The sequence below is a fragment of the Saimiri boliviensis genome, chromosome 19 (assembly GCF_048565385.1).
Source record: "Saimiri boliviensis isolate mSaiBol1 chromosome 19, mSaiBol1.pri, whole genome shotgun sequence".
In the NCBI taxonomy this organism is placed as follows: Eukaryota; Metazoa; Chordata; class Mammalia; order Primates; family Cebidae; genus Saimiri; species Saimiri boliviensis.
Window position 1 is genome coordinate 14,977,596 of NC_133467.1, and position 25,011 is coordinate 15,002,606.

The 25,011-nt window shown below is 37.8% G+C and overlaps 1 protein-coding gene across 1 annotated transcript in view; it reads right to left on the minus strand.

The window, feature by feature from the left end:
• The window catches only part of AXDND1 (axonemal dynein light chain domain containing 1), a 109,028-nt gene that overhangs the window by 51,284 nt on the left and 32,733 nt on the right, over positions 1-25,011 (minus strand). Inside the window, exons 12-16 of the mRNA XM_074390165.1 lie at positions 17,256-17,376; positions 11,713-11,814; positions 10,716-10,870; positions 8,691-8,766; positions 4,873-5,107 (exon numbers count right to left, since the gene is read on the minus strand). Coding sequence (XP_074246266.1) covers positions 4,873-5,107; positions 8,691-8,766; positions 10,716-10,870; positions 11,713-11,814; positions 17,256-17,376 — 689 coding nt within the window. The remainder of the gene's footprint in view (positions 1-4,872; positions 5,108-8,690; positions 8,767-10,715; positions 10,871-11,712; positions 11,815-17,255; positions 17,377-25,011) is intronic.

The window sequence follows — 25,011 nt, forward strand, 5'->3', positions numbered from 1 at the left end:
CATTTGGGAGTGTTCAAAATGATCTGCTAATTTAATCACGCCCATAATTTTGACTTCTTCTTTTATTTAAACCATTTGCTACTTCATTTTTCTCTGCCCACTATATACAGTCATCCTTCAGTATCTACAGAGGATTGGTTTCAGGACCCCTGTAAATATCAAAATCTATGGATCCTCAAGTCCCTTATATAAAATGATGTGGTATTTGCATATAACCTATGCACATCCTCTTGTATACTTTAAATCATCTCTAGATTATTTATATTACCTAATACAATGCAAATGCTATGTAATATTTATTATACTGCATTGTGTTTTTATTTGTATTTTTAATTTTTTTCTAAGTATTTCTGATCCATGGTTGATTGAATCTGAGAACCTGCAGATACAGAGGGCTGACACACATAAGTACTGTAATTTTACCTTAAGTTCTGGGGTACATGTACAGATATTGCAGGAATGTTGCACAGGTACGTACGTGCACAGTTCCAGTGACCAGCCCCAATGCTTTGTCCTACACTAACCCAGGGAGTTCACTGGTGTCCCCATCTTTGGCAGCCAGCTCAACGTTAACAGATTCAAGCAAGCTCTCTCTACCTCAAACCACATTACATAGAAATGTGTCCCCTGGAGCTCCTCAGAGACCACCAAGTACTGGCAATGCAGGCGGGATGTTGAGCACAACAGACCTCACAGTGCCAAATGGAGCCGGAAGTAGCCCAGTGGGGAATGGATCTGTAAACTCAAAAGCTCCAAATCTGATGAGAGCTCCTGGTGCAAATAATTAAGGCAAAGTGATGCCTACAAAGTCTCCCCTTCTACCAGGTGGTGGTAATCCCCAAATGAACAGTAGAAAACGAGATCTTCGAGTTGTCATCCCCACTTCAAGCAAGGGCATGATGCCTCCACTAGTAAGTTGAAACTTTCTTCAACTTCATTCTTTAAAACATATTTTGGCCAGGCATGGTGGCTCACACCTGTAATCCCAACACTTTGGGAGGCCGAGGTGGACAGATCACCAGAGGTCAGGAGTTCGAGACCAGCCTGGGCAACATGGTGAACCCCCATCGCTACTAAAAATACAAAAATTAGCCAGGCATAGTGACAGGCACCTGTAATCCCAGCAACCTGGGAGGCTGAAGCAAGAGAATTGTTTGAACCTAGACAGCAGAGGTTGCAGTGAGCCGAGATCATGCATTGCACTCCAGCCTGGGCAACAAGAGCGAGACTCCATCTCAAAACAAAACAAAAGAAAACCACGTATTTTATACATAGACTGTATATTCCTTTGGAATTTAATATGCCACTGTAGAATCTACACCTATTCCTAATGAATATTTCCATTCAAAATTAGTATTTGAAGAGACAGGTCTATTTTTAAACACACAAAAATCAGATTATGGAAATTTGCTTAACAGTTATTTAAAATTAAAGCTAAACATGAACATGATAGAAGTGGAGTTTATTGTGTTAAGTGAAATAAGGCAGGCACAGAAAAATAGTGCATGTTCTCACTCATGTGGCACGTAAAAAAGTTTATCTTAGCCGGGCGCGGTGGCTCAAGCCTGTAATCCCAGCACTTTGGGAGGCTGAGGCGGGTGGATCACGAGGTTGAGAGATCGAGACCATCCTGGTCAACATGGTGAAACCCCGTCTCTACTAAAAATACAAAAAAGTACCTGGGCATGGTGGCACGTGCCTGTAATCCCAGCTACTCAGAAGGCTGAGGCAGGAGAATTGCCTGAACCCAGGAGGCGGAGGTTGCGGTGAGCCGAGATCGTGCCATTGCACTCAAGCCTGGGTAACAAGAGCGAAACTCCGTCTCAAAAAAAAAAAAAAGTTGATCTTTTGGAGATAGAAAATAGAATGATAGTAGATGCTGGGAACGGTGTGTGGGTGGGAAAGGAGATAAAGAGAGGTTGATTGGTAGATAAAAATATACACTTAGAAGAAATTCGATAGGAGAGAAGGGTGAGTATAGTCAGCAACATTGCAGATGGAGGATATTTCAAAGTAGCTAGAAGAGAGGACTTGAAATGTTTCCAACATATAGAAAGGATAAATACTCAAGGTTATAGATAACCCAAATACGCTGACCTTGATCATTACACATTCTATGAATGTAACAAATACTCATATGTACTCCATTAACACATTTCTAATCAATTTTTTAAAAGTAAATATGGAGAGATTATAATGTTTAATTTTACCAGGCTAGGAGCATTAAACATGACTTATTTAGTCTCTGGTTAAAATAAAATAAAATAAAATAAAAAAGATACTACTAAGAAAATGAAAAGGCAATCCACAGAAAAGATAAGCTGCTTACAATTCACATATCTGAAAAGCGACTTGTATTCCGAATATATTAACCAGTCTTATAACTCAATAATAAAAAGACAGCCTAAATAAAATATGGGCAAAGAATCACCAGAGTATGTAAAGGGTGTTTTACATTTACGTTAGACCTAGCTCCTAGGCCGGGCGCGGTGGCTCAAGCCTGTAATCCCAGCACTTTGGGAGGCCGAGGCGGGTGGATCATGAGGTCAAGAGATTGAGACCATCCTGATCAACATGGTGAAACCCCGTCTCTACTAAAAATACAAAAAATTAGCTGGGCATGGTGGCACGTGCCTGTAATCCCAGCTACTCAGGAGGCTGAGGTAGGAGAATTGCCTGAACCCAGGAGGCGGAGGTTGCGGTGAGCCGAGATCGCGCCATTGCACTCCAGACTGGGTAACAAGAGCGAAACTCCGTCTCAAAAAAAAAAAAAAAAAAAAAAATCAGGAGCCAGGCGTGGTGGCTCAAGCCTGTAATCCCAGCACTTTGGGAGGCTGAGGCAGGTGGATCACGAGGTCAAGAGATCAAGACCATCCTGGTCAACATGGTGAAACCCCGTCTCTACTAAAAATACAAAAAAATTAGCTGGGTATGGTGGCGTGTGCCTGTAATCTCAGCTACTCAGGAGGCTGAGGCAGGAGAATTGCCTGAACCCAGGAGGCGGAGGTTGCGGTGAGCCGAGATCGTGCCATTGCACTCCAGCCTGGGTAACAAGAGCGAAACTCCGTCTCAGAAAAAAAAAAAAAAAAAAAAAAAAAAAAAAAAAAAAAAGACCTAGCTCCTAGCTACTAACTGACTCCCAATAAAGAACTTTTTTTTTTTTTTTCTTTGAGTTTCGCTCTTGTTACCCAGGCTGGAGTGCAAGGGCGCAATTTCGGCTCACCACAACCTCTGCCTCCTGGGTTCAGGCAATTCTCCTGCCTCAGCCTCCTGAGTAGCTGGGATTATAGGCACATGCCACCATGCCCAGTTAATTTTTTGTATTTTTAGTAGAGACGGTGTTTCACCATATTGACCAGGATGGTCTCGATCTCTTGACCTCGTGATCCACCCGCCTCAGCCTCCCAAAGTGCTGGGATTACAGGCGTGAGCCACCGCGCCCAGCCCTAAAGGACTTTTTTTTAAGTGTGATATGTACACCACTGGCATCAGAATCACCTGGGATGCTTGCGAAAATTGCCAGTTTATGGGCATCTCTCTAGACACAGTGTACCAACATGACTGGAAGCAGGGCGCAGGAATCGGCATTCTTCACCAAATCCCTAATCACACTGAAGTTTGCGAACCACTTATGTAGAACGTTATTTCACAAACTAATATCTCAGATAGGTCTCATTCTCTTTGACATTTTCAAAGAGTTATACTGTCAGCTGGTGGACATTTGTCTAGAATTCTAACACAAGCAATAATAGAGCACAATAACACACAATATTCATTAATGTTGAACAATGGTTATCTGTTCTCTGATAGTATGAAACCTTAGAAAATTGCTTTTCTTCCTATACATTTTATCAATCCACAGCATAAATCTCAATTTTTGTCTTAGAAAAAAAAACACAGGCAAAGGACCTCAACAGACATTTCTCCAAAGAAGATATACAAATGGCTAACAAATCTTTTTAAAAATGCGTGACATCATTAGCCATCAGGAAAACACAAATCAAAACCACGAGGAGATTTTATTTTACACCCACTAGTGTGGCCAGAATTTAAAAGTGAGACAAGTACTAGCAAGTATGCAGAGAAAGTGGAACCTTCATACACTGCTAGTAGGAATATAAAATGATACAGCCTCTCTGGAAACAGCGTGGCAGTCTTCGAAAAGTTAAAGATATAGTTATCAAATGACCAAGAATTTCACTCCTGTGTATATATCCAAGAAAAATGAAGACATATTTCCACAAGGAAATGTATAATAAATGTCTATATCAGCATCATTCATGATAGTCAAAAAGTGAAAACAATCCAAATGCCTACCAACAGATGAAATGATAAACAAAATGTGATATATACATACAGTCAAATATTATTAGGCCATAAAAGTAGATGAAGTACTGATAAATGCTAAAACATGGACGAATATTGAAAACATTATACCAAGTGAAAGAAGCCAGTCACAAAAGATCATACAGTGCATGAATTCATTAATATGAAAGTCCAGAACAGGGAAATCTATAGAGACAGAAAGCAAACTTAGGACTGAGGTGAGGATGCTAGGGGATATGAGGATGAAAGCTAAAGGATGTGGGGTTTCTTTTGAGGTTTATTTTGATGAAAATAATATAAAATTGACTGTGGTAATGAATGCACACATCTGTGAATACACCAAAAACCACTGAATTATACAGTTTAGGTGAATTGTAATGTCTATAAATTATATCTCAATAAAGTGATGTTCAATGCTTTGCTTATTTTGCTTGGTTTTTAAAACTATATGAATGTATTATTTTTATTTTAAATATTAATTATATTGAAAATAATTATTTAAATATTTTATACTGAGAAATCTAGTTACCATGAGTATTTTCTTACCATTATCCCCATTTATTCTTATTTCATATTCTTTGTAGAGACTTCGTGTGTTTTTGATAATTTCCTCCATATACTGTTGCTCTGATGGCATCTCCCCCTCCAAACTTCTGTGGCGATTAAATATCCCAAGCCCAATATCTGCCCAGTTTTCCTGTAAATGTTTAATAATCTTGAGAGTATCGTACTTTGATAGTAGAATATCCCCAGTAAACTCTTCTCTTTTCTCATTCAGGATCTAAAGAGTGAAAGGAAGAAGGGGAGTAGCATATTACCCACTAATGATTTTATCAAAGTCTACCAGATGCTAATTCCCCAATGACTCCCAATTATTTTGGAGTTGCATATCCTATTACTTTTATGCTCCAAAGAGATGATATGTGACATATATCTTATACATATATATTTTTTTCTTTCTCTTTTTTTTTTTTTTTTTTTTTTTTTGAGAAAGAGTCTCACTCTGTCACCAGGTGCCAGGCTGGAGTGCAGTGGCGAAACCTCAGCTCACTGCAACCTCTGCCTCCCGAGTTCAAGCAATTCTCCCGCCTCAGCCTCCGGAGTAGCTGGGACTACAGGCGTGCACCACCATGCCCAGCTAATTTTTTTGTATTTGAAAATAATTCTGATACTCTATGAAATAACCCATAGTTTACCAGGATGAAAATCATCATATTAAATCCTATGTGGTTTAAAAAAAAAAAAAAAAAGGTAGTGATAGGCAATTAAATCCTACAAAGTTAAGCATGTTTAATTACTATTTGCTTTAGTAAGGTTGGAATGTATCTGTTTACATGATTCCTACTAGACTGCAAAAGTTCCTAGAATATACAAGTTGTGTTTTATTCGTGTTTTGTTAATCTGTCTAAACCTAAGTCCAAGTCCTGAACATGATATATCAACAAATATTTATGAAAAAGTAAGATACAACACATATATATATGTATGTATATATAATTTGCCATTATTTGTGCTCTGATAATAGCACAGATAGAAACATTATCCAGCCTTCAATAAGAGTAATTAGTATAGGGAGACAGTATAGAAGAGCAATTAGGAATAAGAACTCTATAGAGCTAGAAAGATCTGGATTCAAATACCTTTTATAGATAACTTAGGTAAGTTACTTAGCATTTCTAGGCTTCAATTTCCACATGTGGGACATGGATATTATAAGACTTGCATCATATGGCAGCCATGAAGAATAAGTAAGATAATATGTGAAAGACATATTTTGAGCTCCTCACAAAGAGTAAGTGCTTAATAAATGAGAACAATTACTATTCCTAAAAATGAGGAAGCATGACTTTTTTCTATTTTTTCTATGCATGTCAAAACAGCCAGATAAAAACTGAAAAAGAAAAAAGTCACTAAACTAGATATGTCGTCTATAGAAAGGAAATAGCTTCAATTCTGAGAATTTACTGTTCAAGTCATTCCTAAAGAAAAGAAAATGGTTTATTGGGATCTTATGCAATTTCATTAAGGAATGAGTTTGATATTCACTTTGGAAGTATTTCAATGTCACATTATATATTTTCCTACTATAACATGATAGTAATTTGATCAATAAAACCTATTTTCCAAGCTCTGACTTCTTTAAGATGATGTTATTAATGTATAAACAAAGTGTGGTATATACATACAATGGGATATTATTCAACCTTGAAAAGAAAGAAAATTCTGACACTTGCTGCAACATGGATGAACACTGAGGACCTTATGCTAAGGGAAATAAGCCAGTCATAAAGTAAAATACTGTATGATTCCACTTATATGAGATACCTAGAGTAGTCAAATTCATAAACAGAAAGTATAACAAGATTGCCCAGTGGGTGAGAGAGGCAGAAATGGGGACTTAAGGTTTAATGAGTACAGAATGTCGGGTTGGGAAAAAGAAAAAGTCCTGGAAATAAATGGTGGTACATATATACCATGGAATACTATGCAACCATAGAAAGAAATGAGAGTATGTCCTTTGCAGGTACATGGATGAAGCTGGAAGCCATCATCCTCAGCAAACTAATACAGTAACAGGAAACTAAGCACCGCATATTCTCACTCGTAAGTGGGAGTTGAATAATGAGAATGTTACAGTAGTCTGATAAAAGAAAATATATAAAAGCAGTGGTTGCAATACCAGTTTCTGACAAAACAGACCTTAAACCAACAAAGATCAAAAAAAACCAAGAGGGGCATTTCATAGTGGTAAAGGGATCAACTCAACAAAAGAGCTAACTATCTTAAATATATATGCACCCAACAAAGAAGCACCCAGATCCACAAAACAAGTTCTTAGAGACCTATGAAGAGACTTAGACTCCCACGCAATAATAGTGGGAGACTTTAACACCCCACTGTCAACATTAGACAGTCCGGATATTCCGGACTTGAACTCAGCTCTGGATCAAGTAGACCTAATAGTCACCTACAGAACTCTCAACCCCAAATCAACAGAATATACATTCTTCTCAGTGCCACATGGCACTTATTCTAAAGGCAACCACATAATTGGAAGTAAAACACTCCTCAGTAAATGCAAAAGAACTGAAATTATAACAAACAGGTTCCCAGACCACAGTGTAATCAAATTAGAACTCAGGATTAAGAAACTCGCTGAAAACCACACAACTATATGGAAATTGAACAACCTGCTCCTGAATGACTCCTGGGTAATAATGAAATTAAGGCAGAAATCAGGAAGTTCTTCGAAGCCAATAAGAACAAAGAGACAATGTACCACAATCTCTGGGACAAAGCTAAAGCAGGGTTAAGAGAGAAATTTATAGCACTAAATGCCCATATCAGAAAACTAGAAGGATCTGAAATCAACACCCTAACATCACAATTATAATAACTAGGGAAGTAAGAGCAAACAAATCTAAAAGCTAGCAGAAGACAAGAAATAGCTAACATTAGAGCAGAACTGAGGGAGATAGAGAAATGAAAAACTCTTCAAAAAAAATCAACGAATCCAGGAGCTGTTTTTTTGAAAAAATTAACAAAATAGACCACTAGCTAGACTAGTAAAGAAGAAAAGAGAGAAGAATCAAATAGACACAATAAGAAATGATAAAGGGGACATCATCACCGATCCCACAGAAATACAAACTACCATCAGAGATTATAAACACCTCTATGCAAATACACTAGAAAATCCAGAAGAAATTGATAAATTCCTCAACACATCACCCTCCCAAGACTAAACCAGGAAAAAGCTGAATCTCTGAATAGACCAATAACAAGTTCCTGATTTCTTTTCTAACAGCCTAACTTAATTTGACCCAAAAATCTGAAATAAAACTGAAAACATTTAAGCATATTTTTTGACCTCATGATCCACCCACCTCAGCCTCCCAAAGTGCTGGTATTACAAGCGTGAGCCACCTCCCTTAAGCATATTTTTTAAAGTCCTTAGCACTTGCTCTTTTCTTTGTCATTCATAAAACTTAATACGGTATTTTTAAACAATGAGATGTGGCCAAGCATGGTGGCTCACGCCTGTAATCCCAATGCTTTAGGAGGCCAAGGTGGGCAGATCACTTCAGACCAGCCTGGCCAACATGGTGAAATCCTGTCTCTACTGAAAATACAAAAATTAGCTGGGTGTAGTGGCACATGCCTGTAATCCCAGCTACTTGGGAGGCTGAAGCAAGAGAACTGCTTGAACTCAGGAGGTGGAGGTTGCAGTGAGCTGAAACCACACCATTGTACTCCAGCCTGGGTGACAGAGCAAGTGAGACAATGTCTCAAAAAAAAAAAAAAAAAGGATGAGATATGACTCAGTTGTAGGTCAGGAATGCTAAGTTTGTAAAAAGTCTTACCTTATGCCATTGCTTGAAGTCTAGAAGAACTGAATCAAACATATTTCCCTTATCAGTGGATAAAATGCCTTTTTCACTGAAAGAAGAAAAAAGAAAAAGGTCTCAGAACAAGGTATAAACAAATAAAATCATAAGTTGACACACTAAAGACTAAACAACTACTATATTTCTCCTCAATAATTTTCAAGCATGCCTTCCAGGTCCAACCCCTCTCCCCACAGGTATTTATCATTAAATTTGTAAATATAAATTGAGATTTTAATCAGACCTGAGCAAACAAGTTACAGGGCCATGGGCCACAAGACTTTTTTTTTTTTTTTTTTTTTTTGAGACGGAGTTTTGCTCTTGTTACCCAGGCTGGAGTGCAATGGCACGATCTCGGCTCACCACAACCTCCGCCTCCTGGGTTCAGGCAATTCTCCTGCCTCAGCCTCCTGAGTAGCTGGGATTACAGGCACGCGCCACCATACCCAGCTAATGTTTTTGTATTTTTAGTAGAGATGGGGTTTCACCATGTTGACCAGGATGGTCTCGATCTCTTGACCTCGTGATCCACCCGCCTCGGCCTCCCAAAGTGCTGGGATTACAGGCTTGAGCCACCGCGCCCGGCCTAAGACTTTTTTTTTAAAAAAGAGTGGTCTCTTGAGTCTTGGGAATTAAAAACCAGATCATCATCAGAAAAATTTCTGTTGAAATGTAGCTGTCAATGCAATATATAAATAGAAAGAAAGCCTATGAAGTAATTAAGACTCAACATTTAAGCCAGGAATCCCAACTTCTGGTAGGAAAAAATTTCCTTTAATGGCTCTCAAGTCTCAGAAGGTGAAAGCTATTGATAAATAAGTTCCTGAAGTGAAAGAGACAAGAACTATGGCCTCCTGTACTCCCCTCCCACCTAAGAATCAACAAACAACAGAAATGGGTACATGGCAGGAACAGCCAGCTTGGAGATGTACCAGCTTCAGCTTCCAGAACTTCCAAATCTACTAATGGAGAAACATTTTAGGGGGTTATAAAAAACTAAAACCATTGTTCTCAATTTGAAATGCAAGTGGTACTTAACAGACAAAGTATCTTAAAGTTTAAAAAAAAAAAAAAAAAACTTAGAAATCTTCTAGTCCAGGCCTCAACAGACAAAGCATCTTAAAGTTAAAAAAAAAAAAAAAAAACACCTTAGAAATCATCTAGTCCAGGCCGGGCGTGGTGGCCCACACCTGTAATCCCAGCACTTTGGGAGGACTAGGTGGGTGGACCACTTGAGGCCAGGAGTTCAAGACCAGCCTGACCAACGTGGTGAAATACCATCTCTACTAAAAATACAAAAATTAGTCGGGTGTAGTGGCGTATACCTGTAATCCCAGCTATTCGGGAGGCTGAGGCGGAAGAATTGCTTGAACCCAAAAGGCGGAGGCAGCAGTGAGCCAATACTGTACCACTGCACTCCAGCTTGGGCAACAGAATGAGGCTCGGCCTCAAAAAAAAGAAAAAGAAAAAGAAATCATCTAGTCCAGACTGCATCCAAAGTATAGATTCTCACTAAGCTTGGCTATGATTTAGCCATCTGGCCTCAACTTAACTACTTTATTAGCAGCCTCTTTCATTGTCAGATTTCTCTAATCATTGCAAAGTATGATATCCAATCAAAACCATCGCTCTGTAACTATCACATTGGTTTTACTTCTCTGCATATGATTTGCAGATGGATCCAAATACTCAAGTTTACCAAAGTAATGACATAAAGTGACTTTATTTTAAAAAGAGAGACAAGAAAAAGAGCTGGACTCAAATGGGGACAGCAGCAGTTAAGCAGGGGGATCAGGATGAACTGCAGAGATGCTCAGCACTAGAAACCGCAAGACTATTCAAGGTTGTTAGCAGGATTGTGCCTTTGCAGGGACTGCTCTCCAAAATCAATGTTAAAGAGTAATTACAAGGTAAATGACAGAAGGAGGAACAGAGAAAATTGGACTGAGTTATTAGACATGATATAAGTATAATCAGAAAAACAAGATTCTTGTGACTCACCTGAAGAACTCCTGCCATTTGATCAGCCCATCGTTAACCATTTTCAAAGTCCCCATTGTAGACTCTTCCATTTGTTCTACTTCTTGTTTAAATTTATTCACTAAGTTTCTCCATTTTTGTGTCAACTTCTGCAACAGTGCCAGGTCTTCAGTGTCCTAGATAAAATGCATAGAATCAAATAACATATCCATTTATTTACATAACAAATAGCCATTAACATACACCAGGCCATTATTAATATTGCAATGCTAGAGAAATTCACAGAAAATTGATTTAAACATTGAAGTTACAGTACGATACAGTTCATCTGGTGATGAATTTTCCATAGTACATAAAGTATTAAGAGACAAGATTTTTTTTTTCCTTTGCAACATGAACCCAATTTTTACATAGGACTTTCACAGGGGCAGTGTGGTGTGCTCGATAGATTAGAAACCAAGAAGCCAAACAGAACCAAATATTAATTGTAGCCATTGCTGTCTGTGTTACTTTGGGCAATGTTATCTAATCTATTTGGATTTAATTTTTATTATCCATAAAGACCTTAATATCTATCTCACAAAATTGTCTTAAGAGTTAATTGAAATAACTAGTATAAATGGTTTGACTCTGTAGAAACATGATAAATGCTCTCCTTTTCCATCGAGTGTGCTCACTGAATATTTCTATAAAATTGATAATGCAACTATTTCAAAAAAAACCCAGATATTTACTTTTTTACTTTAGGTCTGAATCAATCGAATCATGATCGGATGAGTAACTTTGTAGTGTTATTAAACTTAGATAAATTGCTTTACTTAGAAGACAAATATAAAAAAACAAGAGCCTTTATTCATCTCTGCTTAGATTTTTTTCGTTCTGCACACAATAAGCATTAATATAAAACTATATTTTTAAAATCAATAAATTTAACAAAGACATCTTACAGTGTCAATGCTCACCACCTGACATCTTTTGACATCTTTTTTTCTCATAACTGAGAATAATTGATCTTTACCTTGTTTGACAGCTGTATGATGAAATGCTTGGTGTATTTATTCCAGCCTTTTTCATTAAGGTAAAGTCTTTTAGCCAATATGACTCTATTTCTTTCAATTACCTATAAAAATAATGTACTATAATCAGGAACCTAAAACATTACCAAACCACTATAATTTATTCCAGTGATTTAATGTATCAATTTTCATTGAATCATTAACACAACTAAAATTTCTTGTTTAAATCATTAATTAATACGAATCCCAAATTCACATTTTCCATTGAATTGGAATGAAACTGAAGTTTAGTATACAGCAAAACTTCTCCAACAATCTGATCTCAAGACCCCTTTATACGAAAAAATTGATCTCATGACTCCTTTATTCTCAAGCACTTTTATTTATATGGAAAGCATCTATTAATATTTACTGCATTAGAAATTAAACTAGAATTATTTAAACACATATTTGTTAATTCACAAATAAACATTAATAAACCCATTACCTATTAACATAAATAGCATCTTCATTTTTAAATTTTTTGTTAAATTAGTAAAAACAATGCTATTGTTTTACATTTTTACAAATCTAATGTTTGCCTTAGGAGAACAGAGCTGGATTGTTACATGCCTCTGCATTCAATCTGCCAGAATATACCATGTCATATAGTTGCTAGAAAAATCCACTACCTACTCTTGGGTGTTGAACAATAAGAACACACGGACACAGGGAAGGGAACATCACACACCAGGGGCTAGAGGAGAAATAGCAGCGGGTAGGGGGATTGGGGAGGGACAGCATTAAGAGAAATATTTAAAGTAGATGACAGGACAATGGATGCAGCAAACCACCATGACAAGTGTATACCTATGTAACAAACCTACACGATCTGCACATGTACCCCAGAACTTAAAGTATAATAAATATTTTTTTAAAAAAAGAAAAGAAAAATCCACTGCATACTCTTAATAAGAGAATGAGAATGAAAAAAAGACAAACAACATATTAGTATTATAATGAAACTAATTTTGATTTCAGGAAGCTCCTGAAAGGGTCTCATGGATCGCCCCCGAGGGGGTCCCTGGGATATACTTTGAGAACCATTAACATAAGAAATCAATTGCATAGTCATTTAATGAAATACTGTTCTAGACACTGTTAACATAGCCATGAACAAAGGAGATAAAGTCCTTACTTTCAGGGAACTCACATTCTGGCTGTCATTTCAGTTAGAAGGGACTCAAGGGATGATTTAACACAAAGCTCATCAATGCGAGGAATTCTACAGAAACCTCTATCAGGGGTCAGCGCTCTACTGTTGAAATACATCTAGTGGGAGGAATCTCACATGTCTTCCTTTTTCTCCACTGAACATATCTAGCTTAGATCTGTTTCTTACATCATGTATTAACCGTCATGATTGTTTCCTATCAATACGTCAATGTGCCATTAAAAATTCTGCATCAGAATGGAACACTGTATCCTAGATGAGGTCTGACCATTACAGAGGAAAATGAGACAATGATCTTCTATTCTCTTTACTGCTAACCTGTAAAAGTCCAGCATTAAGAACCACTTCATGCAGTTGCGTTACAGTGAATCCACAGTTATTTCAATGTCACAAATCTTTTTTGTACACGGTATGCTCTTATGCTGGATCTCCTCCTTTAGGTGGCTGCCCTAAGTTTTCTTTATCTTTTGTCTCTGAAGATGGTATAGAATGGTAATTGGCAGTTCAGGCTCTGGAATCATATGTGCTACGTTCATCATTTATCAGTTATGTGAGCTTAGGCAAATTACTTCTCTGAGTCCTCACATGAAAGATGTAGGTAGTGATAGTACTATTTCATGGGATTACTGTAAGAACTATGCTAATTATTCCCTTAGCAAAATATCTGACACATAGCAATAACTGAATAAATAATAGCTGCTTCTTTTTTACAATAATATTAAACATAGTAATTATTAATGTTAATTATATTAATAAGATTAATCTATACATTTATCCCTACTAACACTTCACTTGTCTGGAAAGGCCCATCATTCTCAATTGCCGAGATATTCGAATCTCATAAAGTTTTATGGGCAGGAACTTTGTCTCAATTGTTTTTGCTTTACCAACCAGTACATGGCATAATGTCTGACATGTAACACATTCTCAAAGTTTGTTTTAAAAAATTGCCGGGCGCGGTGGCTCAAGCCTGTAATCCCAGCACTTTGGGAGGCCGAGGCGGGTGAATCACGAGGTCGAGAGATCGAGACCATCCTGGTCAACATGGTGAAACCCCGTCTCTACTAAAAATACAAAAAACTAGCTGGGCGTGGTGGCGCGTGCCTGTAATCCCAGCTACTCAGGAGGCTGAGGCAGGAGAATTGCCTGAACCCAGGAGGCGGAGGTTGCGGTGAGCCGAGATCGCGCCATTGCACTCCAGCCTGGGTAACAAGAGTGAAACTCCATCTCAAAAAAAAAAAAAAAAAAAAAAAAATTAAGAGAGGGGCCGGGCGCGGTGGCTCAAGCCTGTAATCCCAGCACTTTGGGAGGCCGAGGCGGGTGGATCACAAGGTCAAGAGATCGAGACCATCCTGGTCAACATGGTGAAATCCCGTCTCTACTAAAAATACAAAAATTTAGCTGGGCATGGTGGCGCATGCCTGTAATCCCAGCTACTCAGGAGGCTGAGGCAGGAGAATTGCCTGAACCCAGGAGGCGGAGGTTGCGGCGAGCCGAGATCGCGCCATTGCACTCCAGCCTGGGTAACGAGAGCGAAACTCCGTCTCGAAAAGAAAAAAAAAAAAAAAAATTAAGAGAAATACCTAAAGTAGATGACAGGGCAATGGATGCAGCAAACCACCACGACAAGTGTATACCTATATAATAGTGATTTTGACAATAATAAGAAACCATCTCATACAAGTCAGAATAGCTGTTACCAAAAAGTAAAAAAATAATAGATGTTGATGAGGATGCAGAAAAAAGGGAACACTTATATACTGTTGGTGGGAATGTAAATTAGTTCAACCCTATGGAAAACAGTATGGAGATTTCTCAAAGAACTAAAAATAGAACTACCATTTGACCATTTGACCTAGCAATCCCACTACTGGTTATATACCCAAAGGAAAAGAAATCATTTAATCAAAAAGACACCTGTGCTCATATGTTTATCACAGCACTATTTACAACAGCAAAGTCATGGAAGCAATTGAAGTGCCCATCAATGATTAACTGGATTTTAAAAATGTGGAATATTATGCAGCCATAAAAGAGAATGAAACTATGTGCTTTGCAGCAACACGGATGGAGCTGTAGGCCATTATCTCAAGTGAAAAAAACTCAGAAACAGAAAATCAAATCCTGCACGTTCTCACTGTAAGTGGGAACTAAACAACTGATATACATGGACACAAGGATGAAAATAATAGACACTGGTGACTCCAAAAGTGGGGAGGGTAGGAAAGGACCAACAGTTGAGAATTTACCTACTGAATACAATGTTCACTATTTGGGTGATGGGTTCGCTGGAAGCCCAAACCTTATGATTTACACAATATGTCCATGTAGCAATCCTGCACATGTATCCCTGAATCTAAAATAAAATTTAAAATTAATTAATTAAACAGTTAATATGGATATGTTTATCACCTTGATTGCCATAAGGGTATCATGAGTGTATGTAAATGTTCAATGTCAAATTGAATATATTAAATGCATGGATTTTTTTCTGTGTATCAGTTGTACTTCAATAAAGTGTTACAAACAATGTAATGTGTTAATAAAGTAAAAGGAATTCAAGATGTAGTAATCTCCATTGACACGGAAAAATAATTCACTAAATACATCACCTATTTATGATTAAACTCTAAACAAATGAAAAATTAAAGAGAACTTCCACAACCTGATAAAGGGTATGTATAAAAGCCTACAGTAAATGTTGTACTTAATGGTGAAAGCAGAATGTCTTCCCCATAAAACTGAAAACAGGAACATTAACTTTCACCACTTCTATTCAACAATGTACTGGGGATTTTTGCTAAAGAAATCAGTAGGAAAAAACATAAAAGATTTTGCTGCTTCCTATAAGCAGTTATATCTCTTTATTTTAGTTCCATGTTATTACTGAATTAGGGACTCCAGTGATAGCAGAAATCCTTTCTCCTCTCTTGAATGGAAATGCCTCTAGCATGTCCCCATTAGTGAATGCTCTCGATTTCTAATAATTACCTCTGCAAAGTAAATGTACTTTCCTAAATAAGCAAGTCTTGATTCCGCCATCCAGTATATTAACTTTCTCTCTAGCTTTAGGACACTTGACAAGGATGTCTTCTATATTTTCTTCCAAATAACTGACCAACTACTATATGTGGCAGGGTTAATACAAAGCTCTAACACAGATGTATTTATGCAGTACACCTCCATGGAGAACCCTGCAACCTGCTACCAGTGGACCAGTGAATCAATTCAACTGAGCCAATTTTTTAATCTTGTGAGAGTCAAAAATCACCACACCTAAAAGTCCCAGTTGTCAAAATATGCAACCAACAAGTAAACATTTTAGAAATATAGAATATTGTGTGACTTTGCTATTTCCCTAAAGTATTACTATAATGGTCCATAGGGTACTGTATTTCAATTCATTGGTCATCTTGTGTACCAAGGTAACAGAATCAGAGAGTGGGTCAGGCACAGTGGCTTGTGCATGTAATCCCAGCACTTTGAGAGGTTGAGGCAGGAGGACAGTTTAAGTCTAGGAGTTCAAGACTAGCCTGGGCAACATAGAGAAATCCCATCTCTGCAAAAAATGAAAAATTAGCCAGGCATGATGGTGTATACCTGTAGTCCCAGCTACTCAGGAGGCTGAGGTAGAAGAATTGCTTGAGCCCAGGAGGTCGAGGCTGCAGTGAGCTGTGACTGCACCACTGCACTCCAGCCTGGGCAACAAAGTGAAACCCTGTTTTTTGTTTGTTTGTTTTGTTTTGTTTTTTAAAAATAATCAGTGTGATATCCAGTGATCCAAATATGGTCACATTATATGAAAAGATAAAAACCACCTTTCCTACTTTATTATTAGTATAAATTGAAGTTGAAAATTTTAACATGTTCCCAAACAACAGAAAAAGAACACTTGTTCATAGTTCATAGATTCCGGTTTTAAAAAAAAAAAAAAACCCTTAATTGTGTAATAGCTAGGCACCCAACACAGACAAGAATAAAAAGAAGAAATTTAACTTTTCCTTTTCAAGGCCCACAAAAGCTACATTATACATCAATAAATATACATTCTCATTTTTTTTTAGTTTTTGTCTAGATTATTGAAAATTGCAAAATGGGCCCGGCATGGTGGCTCATGCCTATAATCCCAGCTATGTAGGAGGCTGAGGCAGGAGAACTGCTTGAACCCAAGAGCCAGAGGTTGCAGTGAGCAAAGATCGCACCACTGCACTCCATCATAGGCAACAAAGTAAGTTGAAAGACTCTTTCAAAAAAACAAAACAAATTTTAAAACTGTAGAATGAATCTTTAGCCAGAAAAAGAAGTTTGAGTTGTAAATCCAGAAGAACTAACCTTTAGGGCCAATTCATATGTAGCTGAGCTCCAGATATCTCTTTCTGCCATCAACTGTTTCATATCATTCTCCATCCTTTCTCTTTGTAATGTGTACAAGTCATGATATTCTTCTACCATTCTGTAAAAACAATTAAACAGCTTTTAAATTAAACTTTAAATTAAACTTTTAAATTAAACTTCATTTAATTTACACTAACAATATATATTTTTAAACGAAATTAGTTTTAAAATAGGTAATGTGTTCCTTTAAAACTTATCATAAGGTAAGTATGGTATAATTGCTGAATATATTGATAACACTTATATACAGTGAAATAGAAAAAAATTCACATTTAATTTGCAAATCTTACAAAACTCTTAGTGAAAGTAAAAATCTCATATATTGCTCCTGCTCTAAACACTTTTCATCTTATTTTTTCACTAGAATTCTGACATGATATTCCAATGTTATAACACCATATCTAATGAAAAATTCAGAATATGGGTAACAATAACCTAACAGTTTATTGCTAAGGTTTGCTCACAGACCTAAGATTCTTTATGAAAGGCACAAAGCCCAAGAATTGAGAGCCATTAAAATTTTAAATTATACATAATTATTATAAGATTAAAGAAAATTGTCAGGGAAGAGATCCAAGATGGCTGATCACTAGCAGCTCGGGATTGTAGCTCCCAGTGAAAGCACAAAGAACAAGAGGACGCCACACCTTCACATGAATTCTTGTTGCTCACGCACCAGGAGATTCCCAGAGGAGGAGCCCCACGGGTCGCCAGCGCGACTCTTGTGACCAGCGAGGCGGTTTTGCAGGAGTGTCGGCTTTTGGTGCCGAGTCAGAAAAGCACCATCAATCTTAATGCCGCTGATTTGGTCGGTGCAGTGGGTTGCTCAGATTTCGGCGCTGAGAATCAATAAGTTGGACGTCCACTCGGAAACCCAATTACAAAGACGGTAATTGTAAAGACCACAGATGGATAAATCTACAATGAAGGGAAGAAAACAGCCAAAAAAGGCTGAGAATATCCAAGATCAGAACGCCTCTCCCTCAGCAGGGGATCACAGTTCCTCATCAGCAACGAAACAAGGCTTGATGGAGAAAGAGTGTGTTCCAATTACAGAAGCAGGCTTCAAAATGTGGATAATAAGAAACTTCTGTGAATTAAAAGAACTTGTTCAAACCCAATCTAAAGAAACTAAGCACTTTGAAAAAAGGTTTGACGAAATGTTAACAAGAATACACAATTTAGAGAGGAAAATAAGTGCATTAATGGAGCTGAAAAACACAATATGAGAACTACGTGAAGTATGCACGAGTTTTAACAGCCAAATTGATCAAGCAGAAGAAAGGATATCAGAGGTCGAAGACCAACTCAATGAAATAAAACAAGAAGACAAGAAGAGGAAAAAAAGGATAAAAAGGAATGAGCAAAGTCTTCAAGAAATATGGGACTATGTGAAAAGACCTAATCTACGCTTGATAGGTGTACCTGAATGTGACGAAGAGAATGAATCCAAGCTGGAAAATATGCTTCAGGATATTATTCAGGAAAATTTTCCCAACCTAGCAAGGCAGGATAATATTCAACTCCAGGTAATACAGAGAACACCACAAAGATATTCCTCAAGGAGAGCAACTCCAAGGCACATAATCGTCAGATTCACCAGGGTTGAAATGAAGGAGAAAATACAAAGGGCAGCCAGAGAGAAAGGTCAGGTTACCCACAAAGGGAAGCCTATCAGACTTACAGCAGATCTCTCAGCAGAAACCCTACAAGCCAGAAGAGAGTGGGGACCAATATTCAACATCCTTAAAGAAAAGAACTTTCAACCAAGAATTTCACATCCAGCCAAACTAAGCTTCATAAGTGAAGGAAAAATAAAGTTTTTTGTGAACAAGCAAGCACTCAGAGATTTCATCACCACCTGGCCTGCTTTACAAGAGCTTCTGAAAGAACCACTACACATAGAAAGGAACAAACAGTATCAGCCTTTCTAAAAAATACCAAAAAGAGCATCAATATAATGAAGAATTTATATCAACTAATGGGCAAAATAGCCAGCTAATATTAAATGGCAGTATTAAACTCACATATATCATTATTAATTCTAAATTTAAATTGACTAAATCCCCCAATCCAAAGACAGACAGGCAATTTGAATAAAAAACTAAAACCCATCAGTATGCTGCATGCAGACCCATCTCATATTCAAGGATACACAGACTCAAAACAAGGGATGGAGAAAGATTTAGCAACCAAACAGCTAAAATATATAAATAAAAAGCAGAAGTTACAATTTTTGCCTCTGATAAAATAGTCATTAAAGCAACAAAGATCGAAAGAAGCAAAGAAGGACATTATATAATGATAAAAGGATCAATGCAACAACAAGAAGAGCTAAAGATCCTAAATATATACGCACCCAGTACAGGAATACTGAGACATACAAGACTAACAAAGAGACTTAGACTCCCACACAATAATAGTGGGAGACTTCAACGTTAATATTAGATAGATCAATGAGACAGAAAATTAACAACGATATCCAGGACTTGAACTTAGATCTGGAACAAGTAAACGTAATTAACATTTATAGATCTCTCCACTTTAAATACACAAAATATACACTCTTATCAGTACCACATCATATCAACTTAGAAGTTTAAACGAAATGTCGGTTGGCTCCTTGTTTGTTATTCCCTTCCCTCATTTTCTTTTATTTCTCCATTATTAAGGACAATTATAGGCATATCCATATTTAGACTGCATTCTAGCCCGGGGAAGTAAAGCAATACCCCCATTCTCTCTCCCTCTTCCTCTTTCTCTTTCTTCCTCTTCTTTATTCTTTTTCTTATTATATAAAAAAAAAAAATCTAATCTCCTCTAATCATTAGAAAAAAAAATATATTTCAGAGACATAGATTCACCAAAAGACTAACACCTAATCGTAAAAAAAAAAAAAAAGAAAGAAATTGTTCCTTAACCATTTAAAATCTTAAATAAAGTAGCTTTTTCAGCCGGGCGCAGTGGCTCAAGCCTGTAATCCCAGCACTTTGGGAGGCCGAGGCGGGTGGATCACGAGGTCAAGAGATCGAGACCATCCTGGTCAACATGGTGAAACCCCGTCTCTACGAAAAATACAAAAAATTAGCTGGGCACGGTGGCTCGTGCCTGTAATCCCAGCTACTCAGGAGGCTGAGGCAGGAGAATTGCCTCAACCCAGGAGGCGGAGGTTGCGGTGAGCCGAGATCGCGCCATTGCACTCCAGCCTGGGTAACAAGAGCGAAACTGTGTCTAAAAAGTAGCTTTTTCTTAACTATTGCTTTTTCATATCTACCAGAACATACCTTTTCCTTTCAATTTACACTTAAGCTTCATTTAAAATTAAAAGACGGTCCAGGTGCAGCGGCTCACGCCTGTAATCCCGGCACTTTGGGAGGCCAAGGCAGGTGGATCACCTGAAGTCAAGAGTTCGAGACCAGCCTGGCCAACATGGTGAAACCCCATCTCTACTAAAAATTCAAAAATTAGCCGGGTGTGGTAGAGTCTGCCTGTAGTCCCAGCTATCTGGGAGGCTGAGGCATCAGAGTTGCTTGAACCTAGAGGCAGAGGTTGCAGTGAGCTGAGATCATACCACTGTGCTCCAGCCTGGGCAACAGAGTCAGATTGTCTCAAAAAAAAAAAAAAAAAGGAATATTAAAAGACTTTCTGAGGTAAATACAAACGTAGAATTTATAAACTAAAAAACAGCATTTCACAAATCTTTTGAAACACTTCCTCCCAAGGACTTTGCAATAAGAATTAAAGGTCACTGAAGTAGAATTCTTCTAGTCTTAGAGGCTTTCATTTGTTCAAAATAATAAAGAAAAAAATTATACCAGTGAATATAAATGTGAAAGTTCACTAAGCTATACTCTTAAGATCTGTGTACTTCATTGCCTAAAAATTAGACTTCAATTTTCAAAAGAGAAATAATGACCCTAATTTAACAGCAAAAGCAAAAAAATCCAGAATCTCAGTGTCCAACAACAAAAGAGTGGTCAGATAAAAACAGAATGTAGTTAGGCTGGGCGTGGTGGCTCACGCCTGTAATCCCTGCACTTTAAGAGGCCGAGGCAGATGGGTCACAAGATCAGAAGATTGAGACCAACCTGACCAACATGGTGAAACTCCATCTCTACTAAAAAAGCAAAAATTATTGGACTGGTACAACTTGAAAGTTCAATGGAAAAAAAACAGTAACACAAAAAAATTAGCTGAATGTGGTGGCACATGCCTGTAATCCCAGCTACTCAGGAGGCTAAGGCAAGAGAATTGCTTGAACCCGGGAGGCAGAGGTTGCAGTGAGCTGAGATCGCGTCACTGCACTCCAGACTGGACGACAAAGCGAGACTCTGTCTCAAAAAATGTGTGTGTGTGTGTGTGTATGTGTGTGTGTGTGTGTGTGTGTGTGTGTGTGTATAAAAAATGTAGTTCTATGAGTTTAAAAAAAAACACTCTGCAGATAATTCAACATCATCATATTCTTGTTTTGTTTTTTTGTTTTGTTTTTAATTAAGTTTCACTCTTGTCCCCCATGCTGGAGTGCAATGGTGCAATCTCGGCTCACTGCAACTACCACACCCAGCTAATTTTTGTGTTTTTAGTAGAGACAGGGTTTCACCATGTTGGCCAGAATGGTCTCAAACTCCTGACCTCAAGTGATCTGCTCATCTTGGCCTCCAAAAGTGCTGGGATTACAGATGTGAGCCACTACACCTGGCTAAACATCATATTTTTAATACTTAGGTAAATTGGAAATTTATTCATGCTATAATATAAAATGAAAAATCCAAAATGCTAAAATTATAAATTGTTTGATCTCATTTTTGTCTTTAAAAAAAATACGAAAGTTCCAGCTCAAGTAATTTAGCATGTGAAAGAAATAAAGGGCATCCAAACTGGAAAGAAGGAAGTCAAACTGTTCCTGTTTGCAGACAGCAAGATCTTATATATTTAGAAAAACAAACAAACCTAAAAGTGGCACCAAAACACTCTTAGAATTGATATACAAATTCAGTAAAGTTGAAGGATACAAAATCAACACACAAAAATCAGTAGTGTTTCTACACACCAACAATGAAATAGTAGAAAAGAAATCAAGAAAGCCATCCCATTCATAATAGCTACCAACAAAAGGACATCTAGGAATAAATTTAATCAAGAAAGTGGCCGGGCGCGGTGGCTCAAGCCTGTAATCCCAGCACTTTGGGAGGCTGAGGCGGGTGGATCACGAGGTCGAGAGATCGAGACCATCCTGGTCAACATGGTGAAACCCCGTCTCTACTAAAAATACAAAAAATTAGCTGGGCATGGTGGTGCGTGCCTGTAATCCCAGCTACTCAGGAGGCTGAGGCAGGAGAATTGCTTGAACCCAGGAGGCGGAGGTTGCGGTGAGCCGAGTTCGCGCCATTGCACTCCAGCCTGGGTAACAAGAGCGAAACTCCGTCTCAAAAAAAAAAAAAAAAAAGAAAGTGAAAAATATCTACAAAAAAAAACTACAAAACACTGATGAAAGAAATTGAAGAGACACAAATAAACTGAAAGCCATACCATGCTACTGGATCAGAAGAATTTATATCATTAAAATGAATATATTGCCCAAGCAATCTACAAATTCAATGCAACCCCTATCAAAATGCCAATGTCATTTTTTGTAAAAGAAAGAAAGAAATGAAATGAAAAGAACAAAACACACTTTAGGAGTCAAGGCAGGAGGATTACTTGAACCCAGGAGTTTGAGACTAGCCTAAGCAACATGGTAAGACCATGTTTCAGGGGAAAAAAAAAAAAAAATTAAGCCAGGCACCAGGCACTCTAGCGTGTACCTGTAGTTCCAGCTACCCAGTAGGTTGATGTGGAAGGATTGCTTGAGCATGGAAGTCAAGGGTGCAGTGAGCCATGATCATGCAACTGCATTCCAGACTGGGTGACACAGTGAACTCCGTCTCTATAAAGAATTTTTTGTAAAATTAGCCAGGCAGGTGGCCCATGCCTGTAATCCTAGCACTTTGGGAGGCCAAGGCGAGATCACTTGAGGTCAGGAGTTCAAGACCAGCCTGCCCAACATGGCAAAACCCTACCTCTACTAAAAATACAAAAATTTACCAGCTATAGTGGCATATCTATATGCCTATAGTCCCAGCTACTTGGGAGGATGAGGCAGGAGAATAGCTTGAACTCAGGAGGCAGAGGTTGCAGTGAGCCAAAATCACACTACTGCACTCCAGCCTGGGCAACAGAGCAAGACTCTGTCTCAAAAAGAAAAAAGAATATTTTGTAAAATTGGAAAAAAAATGACTATTAAATCAGATGCACAGATAGTAACGTAAGGACACAGGAAACATGAAAAATAATTCTCTAGTAACAAATCCCAACAGAAAGGAAATTTATAAAATGTCTGAAAAAGATTTCAGAATAATTATATTAAATAAACCCAATGAGATACAAGAAAACGCAGATAAAGAACACATAAATCAGAAAAACAATTCATGATCTGGATGAGAAATTCAACAGAGATAGGTATCATAAAAAGGAATAAAACAGAAGCCGTGGAATTGAAGAATTCAATAAATGAAATTAAAAATAGACTCAAGAGCTTAAACAATAGACTAGATCAAGTAGAAGAAGGAATTTCTGACCTTGAAGACAGGTCTTTTGAAAAAACCTAGTCAGACTTTAAAAAAGAAGAAAGAGGCCGGGCACGGTGGCTCAAGCCTGTAATCCCAGCACTTTGGGAGGCCGAGGCGGGTGGATCACGAGGTCGAGAGATTGAGACCAACCTGGTCAACATGGTGAAACCCCGTCTCTACTAAAAATACAAAAAATTAGCTGGGCATGGTGGTGCGTGCCTATAATCCCAGCTACTCAGGAGGCTGAGGCAGGAGAATTGCCTGAACCCAGGAGGCGGAGGTTGCAGTGAGCCGAGATCGCGCCATTGCACTCCAGCCTGGGTAACAAGAGCGAAACTCCATCTCAAAAAAAAAAAAAAAAAGAAGAAGAAAGAGAAAAGAATTAAAAACAATAAAGAAAGCTTATGTGGCTATAATGGGACACCGTAAAGTGACCACATTTTTTTAATTTGGGGAGTTTCAGAAAGAAAAGAGGTGGACAAAGACACAGAAAACCTATTTAATAAAATAATAGCTTAAAAATTCCCAAATCTTATAAGAGATAAAGACATCCAGATACAGGAAGCTCAAAGATCCCCAATATAATCAACCCACAAAGGTATTTCTGAGGCATATTATACTCAAACTGTCAAAAGTCAGAGACAAAGGAGAGAATCCTAAAAACAGCAAGAAAAAAGCATAAAGTTACACATAAGGGAATCCACATCAGACTAATGGATTTCTCAGCAGGAACCTTAGGCCAGGAAAGGAGGGAATTATATAATCAAAATGCTAAAAGGGAAAAAAAACTGCTAGCCAAGAATTCTATACCTAGCAAGCCATCCTTCAAAACTGAAGGACAAAAAAACCTCTTTCTCAGTTAAGCAAAAACTGAAAAAATTCATCACCACCAGACCAGCCTTAAGGGAGTCCTATATTTGGAAGCAAAAAGACAATACCTACCATCAGGTAAACATATCAAAGTAAAAAAATCTCACTGGTAGAGCAGAAACACAAAAGAGAAAAAGAAAGGATTCAAATGTTTCCACTACTAAAATTACCAAACAGAAATGATAAACAATAAAATAAGAAGAAAGTAGAAAAAG